Source organism: Sporothrix brasiliensis (assembly GCF_000820605.1).
Source record: "Sporothrix brasiliensis 5110 chromosome Unknown Cont20, whole genome shotgun sequence".
Taxonomy (NCBI): Eukaryota; Fungi; Ascomycota; class Sordariomycetes; order Ophiostomatales; family Ophiostomataceae; genus Sporothrix; species Sporothrix brasiliensis.
Window position 1 is genome coordinate 6,200,582 of NW_024467139.1, and position 16,926 is coordinate 6,217,507.

Consider the following 16,926-nt stretch of genomic DNA (forward strand, 5'->3'; position numbering starts at 1 on the left):
CCAGGCACCGACTATCACCAGCCAGAAGCTCTCAACGCATCGTCATCCCGACTGCCACTAGACGCACAGGCCGTGACGAAGGCTCTTTTATTGCAGCATCGGCTGTTGTGCCTTGGTGCATTGATTGCGACGACGCCCCCAGCGAGCACCGGTCTCTCTCGGCTCGAAGAACGATCTCGATCTTGACTCTCGATTCTTCCCGGCACTCTTCCTCTCCTCCACTCCTCCACCTCCCTTCCACCCTCCTTTCGCCACAATGTCTGTCGACCCGCCGACCTACCTGACGGCGCTGCAGAACAACATCCGCACACGGCCAATCCCTTGGGATGGCGCGGTTCGAGCCGGCACCGTGCTGGAGTGGCAGCTGACCAAGATCCGGGCCGTCGACAAGGTCAAGAAGGACGTCCGCAAGCAGGCCATCGAGAGCGACCTTGACGGCTACCGGATACTGTTTTCTGGCGGCGCTCACAAGGACGAGCCCAGCGTCCTGCAGTCCGCGGCACGGCGCACCGACGTGGTGCAATATATCCTGGTGCTGCTCAACGATTTACTGGAAGCCATTCCGTCACTGGCCCGGGCCATTCTGGCGCCCGCACAGAGACAACGGGGCGCACAGGACACACAGTCGAGCAGAGCCGACGACCCATTTCGCCACATTCTGCCGCTGCTCGCCCACTCCAACAACGCCGACGACCCGATCCCGCTGCTGACGGCCACGGTGCTGACGACGCTGCTCGCCAACGCGCGCGACGAGTCCCCGGCGACGCTGGAGCGCGCGCTGCCGGCCCTGCTGAGCTACCTGTCGACGCTCGCGCAGCAGAGCGCCGACGCGGGCCTGCAAGACATTGGCGTGCTCGAGTCGTCGTCGCTGCTGTACGGGCGGGCGACGCGCAAGCAGTTCTGGGCGCAGCGCAGCGAGACGGTGGCGCCGCTGATTACGATTTTGCGGACGGCAGCCGGTGTGAGCACGAGCGGCGGCGAGGACACGGCGGCAGGCCTGTGGCGTGCCACGGGCGGCGGCCCCAACGGCGGCGCGGCCGGTGGCAGCGACGCCATGACCAGCCGCTTTGGCGCGCTGCTCGAGGGCTCGATCGGCGGCGGCGTGGGCCTGCAGCTGCTGTACCATGTCCTGCTGGTGCTGTGGCAGCTGTCGTTTGACGCTGCCGACATTGGCGACGACCTGAACGAGTAGGTGCCGCCTGTCCACCCTGTTCCTCTTTCTCTTTCCTCGTTCTCGTTCCTCTTTTTCTTGTCTCTTTTTCCCTTTCTCTTTCCTACTTGTCACTAACCGTACAGGGAATACGACTTTGTGCTGCTGGCGACACAGCTGCTGCGGCTGTCGCCCAAGGAAAAGACGACGCGGCTGCTCGTGGCCACGCTGCTCAACCTGCTCTCGGCCAACCGCGCGACGCTGCTGCCGACGGCCGTGCTCGCGCGCCTGCCCGCCCTGCTCAAGAACGTGGCCGGCCGCCAGCACGCCGACACGGACCTGCAGGACGACCTGCAGCAGCTGCGCGACCTGCTCGACGAGTACACGGCCACCAAGACGACCTTTGACGAGTACGTCGCCGAGGTCAACACGGGCCACCTGCGCTGGTCGCCGCCGCACCGCAGCACCGTCTTCTGGGCCGAGAACGCGCGCCGCATCCTCGACGAGGACAACGGCGCCATCCCGCGCAAGCTGGCCGACATCATGGCCAAGCCGTGGGACAACGACAAGGCCGTGCTGGCGATTGCGTGCAACGACATTGGCGCGCTGGTGCGCGAGGTGCCGGAGCGGCGCAGCACGCTGGAGAAGCTGGGCCTCAAGACGCGCGTGATGCAGCTGATGGGCGAGGCGGACGAGTCGGTGCGCTGGGAGAGTCTGCAGGCGCTGGGCGGCTGGCTCAAGTACAGCTTCGAGACGAAGTAGGGCGGTTGCCTGATGGCAAGATCGGCTCACCGTCTTTGTGTTGTTATGCTTTTGCCGCCTGGTCTCGTCTTGCTTGTCTCTCTTCTCTGCCTGTTTTCCTTTCTTGTTCGTCTAATATTGCATCTTGTAGTTTTGTTACTTCTTGGGTCACTCCGCAGTCGGATGCTGTGACGGCCTTTTCTGTTTTATTTTCTGAACTTCCTTCATTGTTGTTGCATCTCATAGAATCAGTCACACTACAGTTTTGCATCTTGGCATCTAATTCTTTTGGATTCTCTATATCCTTTCTCTATATTCTGTTTTAAAGTTCGGTTCGGGACGACCACGCCTACTTTGTGCTGCGAAGACCCTTGCCGTTGATAAACACCGACGCAATCACAGCAAGCAGGGCCACAATCGCCGACGCGATAAACGAGTACTGCAGGCCCTCGTAGTAGACGTGCCGCGCCTTGAGCTGCAGGTCGGCCGGCAGCTCGGACAGGTACGATACCGAGTGGCGCAGCTCGTCGACGACACGCGCCAGCTCGTCCCCGTCCTGGATCGTGTCCGCCAGCACCTGCGGCAGGCGCAGGCTCAGCGTCGTCTGCAGGACGGCCGACGTAATGGCCACGCCCCAGACCATGCCCAGCGACCGGACCAGGTACACAGACGACGCGACGACGGCGTGGTCGTTGTGCTCAAACGTCGCCAGCGACGTGAAGAGGATGCCCGGGAACACGATGCCCTGGCCGAGGTTGGCCGGGAAGATGTACACCAGGTACTTCCAGGCGGCGACGCCCTCGAACCCGAGCGACGCCACGAGGCCGTTGCCGAGGACCATGAAGGCGGCGCCGGCGCGGACGAGGGTGGTCAGGCGGCCCCAGCGCGACATGACGACGCCGGCGACGAGGCCGCCAATGGGCGAGGCCAGCGAGGGGATGGCGAGGCGGGCGCCAGCCTTGGTGGCGGAGTCGCGCAGGACGACCTGGAAGAAGAGCGGCAGCGTGAAGAGGTAGGCATAGGCGGCGAAGCCGACGCAGACGTTGGCGGCCTCGGTGGCCAGCGGCAGGCGGCCGCGGAGCATGCGCAGCGGAATGATGGGCGCCACGGGGGGTCGGCCGTCGGCGTCGGCGTCGGTCGCGCGCTCGCGGCGGCCTTCCACGCGGAGGAACAGCGCCAGCAGCACGACGCTGCCGACGAGGCACAGCCAGACCCAGGGACTGCTCCAGGGCAGCTCGTTGCCGCCCAGGCTGAGACCGACGAGCTGCACGGACACGCCCACGACGAGCAGCAGCGCGCCCGTGACGTCGATGCGGGCCCACGTGCGGCGGAACGAGCGGTCGCCCATCATCATGTGGGCCGGGTTCTGGACCACGCGCAGGCCCAGGACAAAGACGGCCAGCGACACGGGCACCTGCGCGGCAAAGCACCAGCGCCAGCCGATGGTGTCCGTGATGGAGCCGCCAAAGGACGCGCCGCAGATGGCGCCGAAGCCGTAGACGCCGTTCTGCATCGCCTGGTACATGCCGCGGCGCCGGAACGGGATCATGTCCGAGTTGACAATGGTCGCCATGGTCATGAGCCCGCCGCCGCCGAGACCGGCCAGGGCGCGCATGCTGTTGAGGACGACAATGCTGGGCGCCAGGGCGCAGCCGGCACAGCCCAGGGCAAAGGCGGCCGTCGACAGCAGGAAGCACACGCGGCGGCCCACGAGGTCGGAGACGCGGCCGTACAGCGGCTGAAACGCAGTGCTGGTGACGAGGTACGACGTGGTCAGCCAGGAGGCGGCGTTGGCGGCGCCAAAGTCGGAGCTGATGACGGCGTAGGTGGAGGCGGTAATGGTGCCGTCGAAGCCGGAGAGAAAGACGTTGGCCATGATGGCGATCTGGATCCAGATGAAGCCCGGTGGTGGTGACCAGTTGTCGTCGGCGGCGGTTGTGGCGGTAGAGGTGCCAAGCGGTACGGTGCCCAGCTCCGCCGCTATGTCGAGCTCGAGGTCGCTATCATCGTCGCCGTCGCCGTCGTCGTCGTCGTTATTGTCTTTGCCGAGTAGCCGTTCGTGCTCGACCGACCCGGAACCGTGCCCTGGTCGATCGTCCCAGTAATGTGGTTGGTCTTCAGCACCGCCATCTCCTCCATTCGTCTCCGGAGTCAAGGTCTGCATCTTGGTGGTTGTTGGCGGTATGTCCACGTCGACTTGTGGAACAGCCGAATTTCGGCGCGGGCGCGGTGTCGTAAATAAGGACGCCATCGTGGGGGGTAAGGGAGAGTGGGGGGGGGGGGGAGAGGAGGTTACAGAGTGTGTGGAAACGCGGGAGGGTATTGATTAAACAATGAATGGGAATAAATGAGCAACATGAACTGTCCTTTTTTTGTATTTGTTTATTTAATTTTTACTTTTATTTTTAAAAACAAAACTGTACAGAATAAATGAAAGAGAAAATGTGTAAAATGAAGACAAAATAAATAAAAACGGAATGGCGAGTCATACGGCGGCGGGATTGTCCTGCATGACATATGTCCGGTCGAAATGCAACTCAAAAAACGGTGGCAACGAAAATCATTTCTACGAAATATTCGCAAGTGGGTTGTATTGCAGAAAGAAAGGTCCGGCTGCTAATTATCCAACCGACGCCGCTGTATCAGTTTTGCTCAGTAACATAAACCCTGTAAACGCCGTTCATATGCTTGGCGTAAGAATCGAGATCCTTATTTTAGCGACGGAATCTGTCATGGCTGCAGCCGATAGATACTGTTGTTGGATTTTGCTTAACTCTCGCCTGATGGGAGAATTGTTGCTGCAAATGGCATCATTTATGGCCGGCAAACGTGCTGCAATTCTGTGTCAAAGCACATGTGGAGGGCAGAAATAGAGTCGGGGCGAAACGTGGACGGTAAGTAGAAAATTAGTAGACTGTCTCTTCATCTGGAGATCGGCCGAGATACACGACAAAGAAACAGCAGTCGCTGGTGACAGTGTAGCCGCAGGAAACAAAACACACAAAGTTGAAGTATTTTTTAATAATAAGCTTTATTTCATTAGGAACACACATATATTCTTTTGTCCCGGACATAATACATTACCATCCATACCTCCCAAACAATAATCATATAGACACATCAAGGGATCAAGGCATGCCAGAGAAAAGACGGACCCATTCCCTTGCCAAAAGTCCAAACGCCAACTGCCGTGGAAACAATACAAGAAAAAACAAAAGTCCACAAGCTTCAGAGGTCGTGCTGTAGGACAATAAACAGAAATGAAAGTTGAAAAGACGCTATCCGGTAGACGCTCCCGGGATAGAATTATTAACGAAATGTAGTCGAAACATGTGTATACAGGGAACATTAGACTCTTCGATGACAGCAGCTGACGGGTGCCGTGGAGGACCGCCATCTATTGCGCCTCTTGTGGCTCGGCTGCGACGGCGGCCAACGGCCGGCTCGTGTTCCGGTCCATCGGCGTCAGCTCGGCGCCCTGGCCGCTCGGGGCCCGTTTCCGACCCAACGGGGCATTGCCGCCCTCGGCTGTGTGGTCGCTGCCAAACTTGGAAAAGAAGGCGCCCCGTTTGCGGATGAAGTTGGAGGCGACACTGCCCGCGGTCGTGGGTGTCGCGTGGCTGGCCGTCGTCTGGGCATGGGCCTGCCCTTGCCGGCCGTCGTCGAGGCCGACATCCTCGAAGCCTTCGTCGGCGGGTGGGAAGCGGTGGTCGTTGGCGAGGCGCGACGGCCGTGCGTAGGCGTTGGCGTTGGCGTTGGCAATGCCGACGCTGCCGGGGCTGAGGTTCCTGCGAAACGTCGCCGAGTCCAGGCTTTGCCGTCCGGCGGCACTGCTGCCCCACTCGTTGGCCGCCACGACGGGCGACTTGGCCGAGATGTCAAAGGACCGGCGGTACGAGTCAAACGACTCGCGCGAGATGGAGAAGGGCTCAATGTCGCCGAGGCTGCTGCGGCCGGCGGCTGTCGGGCTGTTTCCGTTGTTGTTGTTGCTGTGGTTGTTGCTGTGGTTGTCTGTAGACGACCGAGACAGCGACGACAGGGATGTGATGTAGGTGCGGCGGTGGCCGTTGCCGTGGCCGTGTGCGCCCGATGTCGACCAAAAGACGTCGCGCTCCGAGGTCGGCGACGGCGGTAGGTAGACGCCGCTGTCGTTGACGACTGGGCTTGTTAGTAGTCGTACTGCAAACAAGGGGATACGTGAAGAAGACCAGGTGGCGGGGGCCTACCACTCATTTTGTAGTCGCCTGTGTCTTGGCTGCGGCGGCTGCGCATGCTCGTCGACGACGAGGCCATGGACCCGACGGTGTCGACGCGCTCAAAGGACGGCAGCTTCGGGAGGTCGCCATCGGCGCCGACGTCGGCCGAGCCGGGACGCAGAGCCGGCTCGTCGGCGGCCGTGCGCCTTGCAAAGGGATTGCGGATCGGCATTGCCTGAAGATGCGAGGATGCGAGGCAAAGGTGCGGATGTGATGATGTGATGATGTGATGATGTTCGACGCAAGACGGAGCAAGAGATTGTAAATATGGGACGTCCGATCGGATGTTGAGGGAATGGATGCTGGGGATGTACAGGACAAAGTCGAGGAACGGATGAACACTCGAACGTGCGTAAAAACGAGAATGAGACAGAAATACAGAGAACAGAAAATCAAAACCAGATCTGCTCGCTCGTATGGTCTGGCGGCACACGATGCGGCCGTCTGTTTGCGGTAGCAGGAATTCCTCATACCTCACGCAGAGGGCGCACTTTCTCTCCGGCGGGTCCACCGACGTCAGACGACAGGGACGGGGGAAGGAGCGCAAAGAGGGGCACGCCTAGTTGCCGAAGACGGAAAGACCTCGCAAGCCTCAACCCACTCTTCACTCAAAAGTACAACAGTATGTCGTATTGCAACACGTAAATCGAGATTTTCGGGCTAAATTCATAGCAAAGGTCTTCTTACAGACGCTGTCAGGTTTTTTTCTCAACTAACCAATGAGCCAATGCACACGGCCTCGGATTATCTGAAGAGGGTGTGGAATCTGGAATTGTGTATCGTCTAGTCTCTCAACAGAGAAGGAACGGGTTTGAACTTGAATCCGTTCCTGTTTAAACCGGCAGCAGATGCAATCGAGGAAGGAGCCAGGGAGCCCGCCAGTCGCTGCCCCCGATCTCCCACCCTTTCCTCCCCAAGCCGGCCTCTTGAGGAAGCTGCTGCCCGCTGGACATGGCAGCGATCGTCGTCGTTGCCACTCTGAACGCCTAATCTGGCAATTGCGCTGGCAGCGCCTGCCAACAACCACATTCCAGCCGTAAACAGGAGACGGCCCACAATTGCTAAGGCGGCGTGGGCGGCACGTTACGTCAATCTCGACGCCCACATCTCTGTGTCTTGCCACGCATTTCGACCATACGAATATGCTTGAGGTCATGCAGGTTGCCAACACTGTAAACCACGGCTGCAGATGCTCGTGCCTCCCGCGCTGTCTGCTTCTGTTTGTTCTGTTTCTGAGAGCTGGCTGAAACCCCGCCGAGTCAAACAATACGACGTGCTGTCGAGACACGACTTTCCATTTCCTCCCGAACGGCGGTGCGTCCTCGTCCCCGACCAATGGCCTGCCGGCGCTTTCGTGCATACAGCAAAAGCCCCTCAGGAGGTCGAATGGGTCGAATGGAGCCAATGTCTTGCTTCATGCCCTTGCTGTCCCCATCTCGACTGCATAACGAGATGAGATGACATGGGCGTTGTGGGAAGCCACTGGAAAAAAGTCTCATTTTGGGCGTCTATTTTGGTGTCGATTGTCTGATAGCGCATGACGATATAGCTGTTGGGCCCAGGAACGGGAACGGGACATCCACAGAAAACCAACAAGATGCCGGGCACCCGTCCAGTTGGCGCTTGCAGCCTCATGCGAACGACGGCGCCGTCATCGAGACAAGCTGGGACGGGTGGGGCAAAGGCGGTGAGCCACCAAAGCTGCAAATGCGGCTTAAAAAGAAAAGAAAAAGTAAAGGAACGAGAGAGGCGGCTTATACTACTGGACAAGGGCCTCTTGTAAGATACGTTCGCTGGTGTTGCTTCTTGAGCCCCGATCAGCCCATTTTGCAGAATCAATTTTTTTTGGTCTTTCTGTCACCGGCCTTTGTTTAGATCCTCTCTCTCCCAACAACACTGTCTTGGACTCGACATCGCCTTCGTTTCCCCAAGTCATTCGACACTCCGCTGGCGACCCAATGCCCGCCTCGACAAAGAGAAAGGCGGACGCCCCCTTGGGCAAGACGTCTGCCAAGCGCGTCAAGAAGGGTGAGTTTGTTGAGGAGACAACCGACAGAGCGCGTCGTCTATCGTGTGTCGTTTATCTAACAGTGTAGCCATCTCTCCCGAGGTCGCCAAGGAGCGCTTTCGCAAGGGTCTCTTCGACTCGTCCGTCCTCGACCGCTACACCGCCGAGTACGCCGCCTCCGCGCCCTACAAGCATGCCGTCATCAACGGCCTCGTCGACGACGCGCTGCTCCGCTCCGTCCGCGACGAGATCCGCGAAAACGTCTCCTTCACCCCCAAGGAGACCGACATCTACAAGATCCACCAATCCGGCGACCTCGCCAACCTCGACGGCCTCGACGACGAGGCCCTGGCCAAGCTGCCGTCCCTGCTCGCCCTGCGAGACGCGCTCTACTCCGAGTCCTTCCGCCACTACGTCTCCCACATCACCGGCTGCGGACCCCTGAGTGGCCGCAAGACGGACATGGCCATCAACGTCTACACCCCCGGCTGCTACCTGCTGTGCCACGACGACGTCATTGGCAGCCGCAAGGTCAGCTACATTCTGTACCTGACCGACCCGGACACGCCCTGGCAGAGCGAGTGGGGCGGCGCGCTGCGCCTGTTCCCCGTGTCCGAGAAGACGGGCGAGAACGGCGAGGTCGCCAAGACGCCTGGCCCCGACCCGGTCAAGACCATCCCGCCCGCATGGAACCAGCTCAGCTTCTTTGCCGTGCAGCCCGGCGAGAGCTTCCACGACGTCGAGGAGGTCTATCATGCGCCCACCCCCGACGAGCTCGAGGCCAATGGCGGCCGCGTGCGCATGGCCATCAGCGGCTGGTTCCACATCCCGCAGCCCGGCGAGGACGGCTTCGTGCCGGGCACCGAGGAGGCGCAGGCCAAGAACAGCGGCCTCATGCAGCTGCAGGGCAACCCGGACCAGCACGACCGGCCGCAGCCCAAGACAGTCGAGGTTGGTGGTGGTGCGGGTGCGAATACAGAAAGCCAGGAGAGCCGCACCAGCCAAGAGTTCAACGAAGCGGACCTCGAGTTTTTGTTGCAATACATTGCGCCGTCGTACCTGACTCCGGACACGCTCACCGGCATGGCCGAGCACTTTGACGAGCACTCGAGCATTACCCTGCCGTCCATTCTCAAGGCCAGCTTTGCCGAGCGCCTGCGCGAGGACATTGAGAAGCGCGAGAAGGACGCCACCGAGAAGGGCGAAACGGGCGAAACGGGCGAAACGGGCGAAAAAGGCGAAAAAGAAAAGGACGACTGGGAGGTGGCCCGCCCGCCGCACAAGCACCGCTTCCAGTACCTGCAGCAAGGCGACGCACCCAAGGACTCCCCGTGGTACGAGCTGCTGGACGTGCTGCTGCCGAGCATGCAGTTCCGCACCTGGCTCGAGATGGCCACGAGCACGACCGTGTCGTCGTTTGACCTGACGGCCCGCCGCTTCCGCCGCGGCAAGGACTACACGCTGGCCACCGGCCACGACGGCGAGGCGCGGCTGGAGCTGAACCTGGGCCTGACGCCGACGCCAGGCTGGGGTGACAACGATGGAGACGATGACGATGAGGAGGAGGAGGAGGAAGAAAACGAAGAGGAAGAACAGGAGGAGACGAGTGGCAAGGGCAAGGGCAAGGGCAAAGCAAAGGTCAAACTCGCAAAGGAGGAGGACAAGTCCAAGACAGCCAAGACGGCCAAAACGTCCAATGGCCACAAAGAAGAGAATGGCGAAGCTGAGGACGGCGCTGAAGAGGCCGATGTCGGCGGCCACGAGGTGTACATGGCCGGCGACGACGATGCCAACGACGACGCCGCCATCTACCGGTCCAACAACGACGATGACAACATCCTCTTCTTCCAGGCGGCCGCCTGGAACAAAATGACCATTGTGCTGCGCGACAGCGGCACCCTGCGCTTTGTCAAGTACATCAGCCGCAAGGCACCGGGCGACCGCTGGGACGTGTCGGCCACGTTTGAGATTGAGGAGGAGGAGGGCGACGACGGCGATGACGGCGATGCGGAACCCGGCCCGAGCGGGAAGCCGCTGGGCGAGTCGTCCGAGGAGTTCAACGGCTTTTCGAGCAGCGACGACTCGGAGTCGGACTAGGCTGAGGATGAGACCCTGTAACATAAAAAAAAAACAGATAGCCTTTGCATTACGTTGTGTTTGATCACGAGCCATGACCACTGTTCAATAGTAGAATTGTCATTTTGTTTAAAACATGCCTAAATGCATACATGGTTTCCAATGTTCCTCTAGTATACCCCAAAGGTTGAACTCATATCAAATCACACAAACCATCAGAAAAACGCCGTGTGAAGCCAATGCAAACATGATAGAAAGCCATGACCTATCCGAAACATGAAGCGTCGTTGAAGACATTTGCCTTGCATTCGTTTGCGTTGCACCCCCATTTTTGACATCCCCCCTCCATTACTCGCCCTTCCAGTACTTGGTCGGCACGAACGGCATCTTGGTCACAACAGCGCGCCGCGTCTTGCCGCGCACCACCACACCCACCTCCGTACCGGACTTGTGCAGCCCGTCCTTGATGTAGCCCATGGCAATGTTTTTGCCCAGCGTTGGGCTCGGGCAGCCGCTCGTGATACGACCAACCACGGCGCCCGACTCGCCCGCCTCGACAATCTCCGCGCCCTCGCGCGCGGGCGCACCGTCCACGACCAGGCCGACGCGCCGCCGCGTCACGCCCGCACCGCCCTGCGACTTGGGCCGCAGCTGCTCCAGGATGGTCTCGGCGCCGTTGAAGGAGTAGCCGTTGCGGCGCGCCTTGGGAATGATCCACGACAGGCCGGCCTCGACGGGGCTCGTGGTGTCGTCCAGGTCGTGGCCGTAGAGGCACATGCCGGCCTCGAGGCGCAGGCTGTCGCGGGCGCCCAGGCCGGCAAACTGCAGGCGCTCAGGCGTGCCGGCGGCCAGCAGCGCCTCGGTCACGCCGACCGTCTCCTCCGGGGGGATGGAAATCTCAAAGCCGTCCTCGCCGGTGTAGCCGGCGCGGCTGATGAGCAGCGGGCTCGACAGCTCGCCGCCGGCCAGTGTCAGGCGCGCAAAGACGGAGCTGCCAAAGAGCAGGCCGGGCAGGTCGGCGGCCGCGCCGTCGGCCAGGCGCGCGGCCAGAATGTCCTTGGCCAGGGGGCCCTGCAGCGCCACGAGGCCCCAGCCCGCCAGCTCTTCGTGCTGGACGGCCCCCGGCAGGCGGCTCTGGAGCGCCTCGTCGGCGAGCCAGTGCGCCAGGTAGGCGTCGTCCTTGTCGCGGCAGGCGGCGTTGGTGACCACGTAAAAGTGCTGCGGCCCGAGCCGCGTGATGACGGTGTCGTCGACGATGCCGCCGCTGGCGTTGGCCCACAAAAACGTGCTGAGCGTGCTGCGGTGGACCGCGAGCGCCTCGATGCCCGACGGGGTCAGGGCTTCCAGGAACGCAGCGGCGCCGGGACCCGTAAAGTGGCGCTGGACCATGTGGCCGACGTCAAAGAGGGACGCCTTTTCGCGGGTGAAGTGGTGGGAGGCGCTGACGGAGAGGCCCGCGTACTGGACGGGCATGTGAAAGCCGCCAAAGGGGACCATCTTGCCGCCGTGCTGGATGTGCAGGTCGTAGAGGGCTGTCTTGCGGAGAGACGCGTCGTCGCTGCTGCTGGACGACGCAAAACGACGGACGGCAAAGGAGGAAGAGGCCGTCAGGGCGGTGGGTTGGCGAAAGGCAGCCGCCAGTTTGGCCGGGCCAGCGACCGAGCGGGTGGTCCGCAGAAAGGCGCGGGAGCCAACTAGGGCAGCCATTGTTGCGGGAGACGAGGGTGTCGGGGTAGAGAGAGGTCGGTGTGTGTGTGTGTGTATTTGTGCCTCGCGGGCGGACTGAGGCTCAATTGGGAGCTCGAAAAGGGGTAGTGAGGTCCGTCGAGATCGGTGGCGAGGAAGGAAGGCAGGAGCAAAGGGTGAGCTGGGGATCTCGAGGAAAGAACGATGAATGGGCCGAAGTCGGTCGAAGGGCGACACACAATCAATGGAACGTCGCGCAGTCAATTCGGTTCCTCAGATTAGGGATGGAGACGAAGAAAGAAAGACTGTGTTAAACGCACGCTGAAAGAAACATCGCCTATTCTTTTTCGTCGTCCTCATTCTTTTCTGAGCGTCACTGTCGCTGGCACCTTCCCAATTGCTTTGGTTGTTCTGCGTCGTTCGAGCCCGTCGACCACTGAACCCCACTTTACCCGCCAATAGCCGACCGCGCTTCTTCCTCCACCAGCTCCGCTAACAAGTTGCCTCATTGGGTACAATTGCCAGTTTGGGTAACAAGACGATAACAGGCAGGGCAGTTTTGTGCCACCTGCGCGATCATGTTTACCAGTTCTGCCATTCACGACAACGTTAGTGAAAGTACGGAATAAAACCTTCAAGTATGGAATTCAAGTAAGCTGAGTCAATGAAATACTTTTCAAAGTTCAAATAATCCCCTTGCAGTATTGGCCAAAAACACGATTCGTGATCTTTTTAGTTCCCGACTGGTCGTCACCCTCTATCAAATTCAATAAGAGAACCTGGTGCAAAGTACAAAGCCATATTAAGACCTCTCCAGCATTCGTCCTTCTCGTCAGTCTAGCCAGAAACGGCCTCCATTTCTATCTCTTCATGGGCGGGTGCGGCAGGTCCTTGACGGGCAAAAACTGCGTTGAACCAGTTGCGTGGCGTTTCAACCGCCGCATTCCGGGCTCTTCTGAACCGGTTCTTGTAATTTCTGAACCAGTTCGTTCCTATGTTGAACGTAGCCATTCTTCTGTTGAACATGTTATTTCCTTTTGCAATCATGCTCCTGCACCATGCGAGCTCGTTGGGGAAGCTGTAGGGAATGAGTTCTTTGACGAGGACGTGGTAGAAGAGGAAGTAGTAGAATAGCAACTGGATGCCGAGAAGGAACGCAAGTAGGACTGGCTGGACGATATACCGGATCAAAAACAGCGTCAACAGCTCCCCGCGGGTCTTCAACAGCACGGCTGTGACATAGACGTCGAAGCAGGCAAGGAAGAAAAGACCAAACATGGCGCTGCCTTCGACGCCATCGGCAAAGGGTTCGCAGCACTCTGGCAAGTCATACGGACAGCGGTCTCCCGCGTCGTGTGCACCAACAGGCTGTGGGAGAAATACGTCGTCGGAGCCAGGCGACGGCGCAAAGCGGTCGAGGGGGTCGTCGGGATGGTCCATCGACATCCGCTCAGCGTAGAATTGGCTGGCGAGCTGATCTGGGTTGGGGGCGGGCCCGGCGCTGTTTGACTCGGGGCTGGCATCGCGGGCAACGAGTCGAAGGCCGCCCGGGGACAAACTTCCGGGGGTGACAGTGACATCGGACGCATCGCTTTTATCGCTGCCACTGTTGTCGCCTCCAGCAACACTGTTGGCGCCAGGGACCGGGATCACACTATCCATGCTATTGATGCCGTTGTGGTTGAGCTCGTCCGCCATGGCCGCGACGAGAGGTGGCCTGTAACAAGGTCGGTGTTGATGGTCGAGGTAAAGGCTGTTGAAGTGGAGGGCCTTTTTCTTTTCTTTTCGTTTTGCTAGTCTGTGTGTTATGACAGTTTGATAGAATGATATGATTTGTCCATCTCGCACGTATGTAAATTCGGTCTTTAAGGCTGTACGTGAGCGATGCTAGGTTGATGATCCAAGGTTCGTGCTGCTGCGTAAGGATGGAACATGTACTGAAGAAATAAAGGAAAACTTGAAAGTGACGCGGATGACAATGAAAAGGGGCACGAAAACAATGGCTTCTATCGCAATGGGTCGCTCTTTCCTCGAGTCATTCGTGGCCAGACAACTTCACATGTTTATGTGCAGCTGCCAACAGTGACAAATGAGGAAAGAAGAAACAGCAACCTTCTTGCGAATGAGACGAGAGTCGCACTTTCTCCTTTTGCAACTTACATATTCACCAAAAAGGAGCTCTTCTCCTTCAAAATAGGAGTCATTTGAAAATGATGACGAAAATACACCACATCCACAAAATTATGTATCATCTTGTTGTTTGGAACGTTGCTCGGTATCGTGTCGATCGGCAACGCGCGCATTGGGCAGATCTCTTGAATCTCACTGGCCAACCATCCTCTGCTCTCCTCACCTGCAGCCACAGCGAAAACCGGAGACAACCAGAGCAATTGACTCGAAAGTCTTCGTGCGTGTGACCACATCACGCAACAACACGATTGGCAGCCGGCGACGCGCGTCTGCCGGAACGTGGTCCGTAGCCCAATTGCACGCACGACCAACTGGCGTCCACCGCAACGGCGGTGTACAGCGGCCGAAAGACGGAGCGAGTCGACACCTGCGAAGGAGACGTTCTCCAAACATAACAGACCTGGCAAGGAGTCAAAAGGGATTTAAAGGAACGACCTCGTTCCCAACGTTGTGCCTCTTGGCCCAACGAACCCCCGTTCTCTCTCACACCTTTGACTGACGCTCCCACCATGGCCAACCCAACTCCTCCTACCACAGAAACGGTGACACAACCTCCACCTCCGTCGACGCCAGCAGATGAAGACCCCGATCTCTTCTTTCGCTTCCAGAGTCGCCGCAGTGTGGTCCACAGTACACGGGGCATCGTGGCCTCTACGAGTCCGTTGGCGGGCCAGGCTGGTCTTGCAATTTTAGAGGCCGGAGGCAATGCCGCCGACGCAGCCGTGGCGGCCTCGGCCGTCCTCGCAGTCGTTGACCCGCCCATGACAGGCATCGGAGGCGACTCGTTTTCTCTCTTCTACGACGCGCAGAAGACGCACAAAGTCCTCGGCCTGAATGCATCCGGGCGCACGCCACAGGCGGCCACGCGCAAGATGGCATGCGAATCGATCGGTCTCCCGTTGGGCAGCGACCGCGACAGTGAGGCCGACAAGAAGAAGAACGACGAGCAGTTGGCGGCCGCTTTGTTGCCGCACAGCTCCGTGCACGCCGTGACGGTCCCCGCGGGCGCAGCCGGGTGGGTGGATGCGGTCGAGCAGTTTGGTTCCGGCCGCGTGACGCTGGCCGAGGTGCTGGCGCCGGCGATCCGGCTGGCCGAGAAGGGCTTTCCGGTCAGCAAGCTGTCTGCTCATTACTGGAAAGCGGCCGAAGAAGACCTGCGGACACGGTCACCGCCGACACCGAACGTCTCGAAAAACGAATCCCGGCCACACACGCTGCTCAAACCGGACACCAGCAGCCCACACGGCGTCCGCGCTCCCCGAGAAGGCGAGATCATTCACAATACGGACTTGGCCGAGACGTTGCGGCGGCTGGCCACGCAGGGCAAAGCCGGCTTCTACGAGGGCCCCGTGGCCGAGGCGATTGTAGCCGTGTCCAAGGCGGCGGGCGGGATGATGACACTCGAGGATCTAAAATACCATGCGTCGCTGCCGCCGGACATCCATGAGGCCTTGTCAATACCGCTCGGTAGCATCCAAGCGGCAGCGTCTGACACCGCCGACAAGAGCACGGACGCATCCGGTCTCCGACTCTGGGAGCACCCACCCAACGGGCAGGGCATTGTGGCCTTGCTGGCAATTGGCATTCTCGAAGAACTTGAGCGGACAGGCAAGATCCCCCATCTACGATCGATGCAGCACAATTCGGCCGCGTACTTGCACGCCGTTGTCAGCGCGCTGCGCATTGCCTTTGCCGATGCGGGCTGGTTTGTAGCCGACCCAGACACCAAAGACGCGGCGTCGACCTTTGATCCGACGAGACTGCTGCGACCAGACTACCTAGCGGAGCGCGCGGGCCTCTTCGACCCGGAGCGGGCCATCCCAACGCCACCCCTGCATGGTGAGCCGGCAGACGTTGGCCCGGAGGTTGTCGACGACATTGACTGCCTCGTGGCCAGCAAAGCCACCGCGGCCTCGCCTACGACCAGCGATACGGTTTACCTGGCCGTCACCGACGAACACGGCAACGGCTGCTCGTTTGTCAACAGCATGTCGGACCTGTTTGGATCCTGTCTCGTGGTGCCAGGCTGCGGCTTTGCCCTGCCGAACCGAGGGCACATGTTCCGCCTCGGGCCGGCCAACCACCCCAATGTGTATGCTGGCGGCAAGCGGGCGTACAACACCATCATTCCCGGTATGGTCACCCGTGATGGTCATGGTGATGGTCATGGTGATGGTGACGGGGAGCAACCGCAGCAGCAGACACTGGACACCGTCTTCGGCGTCATGGGTGGCTACATGCAGCCCCAGGGCCACGTCCAAGTGCTGCTCAACATGCACGCCTTTGGGATGGACCCACAGACGGCGCTCGATGCGCCCCGTGTCTGTGTCGCGCCCAACTTCTTTTGGTCGCCGGACCGGGCGGCGGCGGCGTCGATGGCCGGCGGCGAGGTGTCTGGCCAGGTCTACGTCGAGGAAGGGCTGCGCGAGGCGACCATAGACGAACTGCGGCGGCTCGGGTACACGGTGGTCGTGGTGCGGCGGTTTGCGCGGTCGCTGTTTGGGCGCGGACAGGTGATCCGGGCCACACACGACCCGGTGACGGGCGAGCGGGTGTACATGGCGGGCAGCGACGGACGCGGCGACGGACATGCCGTGCCACTGATCTAATTCATCTGGGGACGGAAGAGGGGAGCACGTAGCGACGACGAATACAGACTCATGATCCCACGCAGCATTGCCTGAATAGAACACCGTGGCCCCCACGCAACAAAAGCTGCCCTGCGATAAGGAAGCATTTTTGTGCCATTCTCCTCTTCGCTACAATGAATTGATGGCTCGGTATCCTGGAGGCTGGATGCTCGGCGACTCCGCGATTCG

General features: G+C 59.9%; 7 protein-coding genes across 7 annotated transcripts; 3 read left to right on the top strand and 4 right to left on the bottom strand.

Annotated features, from left to right (window-relative positions):
- Positions 1–256: 256 nt before the first annotated feature.
- On the top strand, positions 257–1,912 carry SPBR_08976 (V-type H+-transporting ATPase 54 kD subunit; the record flags this gene model as incomplete). The annotated part of the gene is made up of 2 exons (XM_040767102.1): positions 257–1,188; positions 1,297–1,912. The coding sequence occupies 2 exons, from the start codon at positions 257–259 to the stop codon at positions 1,910–1,912; spliced, it is 1,548 nt and encodes a 515-aa protein (XP_040617638.1).
- Positions 1,913–2,240: 328 nt separating this feature from the next.
- SPBR_06924 (uncharacterized protein) lies at positions 2,241–4,142 on the bottom strand (the record flags this gene model as incomplete). Its single annotated transcript, XM_040765180.1, has 1 exon — positions 2,241–4,142. The coding sequence occupies one exon, from the start codon at positions 4,140–4,142 to the stop codon at positions 2,241–2,243; it is 1,902 nt and encodes a 633-aa protein (XP_040617639.1).
- Positions 4,143–5,288: 1,146 nt separating this feature from the next.
- SPBR_07571 (uncharacterized protein) lies at positions 5,289–6,319 on the bottom strand (the record flags this gene model as incomplete). The annotated part of the gene is made up of 2 exons (XM_040765825.1): positions 5,289–6,049; positions 6,118–6,319. The coding sequence occupies 2 exons, from the start codon at positions 6,317–6,319 to the stop codon at positions 5,289–5,291; spliced, it is 963 nt and encodes a 320-aa protein (XP_040617640.1).
- A 1,786-nt stretch (positions 6,320–8,105) lies between these two features.
- Positions 8,106–10,252, top strand: SPBR_06798 (oxidoreductase; the record flags this gene model as incomplete). The annotated part of the gene is made up of 2 exons (XM_040765054.1): positions 8,106–8,175; positions 8,244–10,252. 2 exons carry the CDS (start codon positions 8,106–8,108, stop codon positions 10,250–10,252), a joined length of 2,079 nt encoding a protein of 692 aa, XP_040617641.1.
- A 327-nt stretch (positions 10,253–10,579) lies between these two features.
- SPBR_07284 (aminomethyltransferase) lies at positions 10,580–11,938 on the bottom strand (the record flags this gene model as incomplete). The annotated part of the gene is made up of 1 exon (XM_040765538.1): positions 10,580–11,938. The coding sequence occupies one exon, from the start codon at positions 11,936–11,938 to the stop codon at positions 10,580–10,582; it is 1,359 nt and encodes a 452-aa protein (XP_040617642.1).
- An 816-nt stretch (positions 11,939–12,754) lies between these two features.
- SPBR_07715 (uncharacterized protein) lies at positions 12,755–13,615 on the bottom strand (the record flags this gene model as incomplete). Its single annotated transcript, XM_040765969.1, has 1 exon — positions 12,755–13,615. The coding sequence occupies one exon, from the start codon at positions 13,613–13,615 to the stop codon at positions 12,755–12,757; it is 861 nt and encodes a 286-aa protein (XP_040617643.1).
- Positions 13,616–14,616: 1,001 nt separating this feature from the next.
- SPBR_06817 (gamma-glutamyltranspeptidase) lies at positions 14,617–16,716 on the top strand (the record flags this gene model as incomplete). Its single annotated transcript, XM_040765073.1, has 1 exon — positions 14,617–16,716. One exon carries the CDS (start codon positions 14,617–14,619, stop codon positions 16,714–16,716), a length of 2,100 nt encoding a protein of 699 aa, XP_040617644.1.
- Positions 16,717–16,926: the final 210 nt, after the last annotated feature.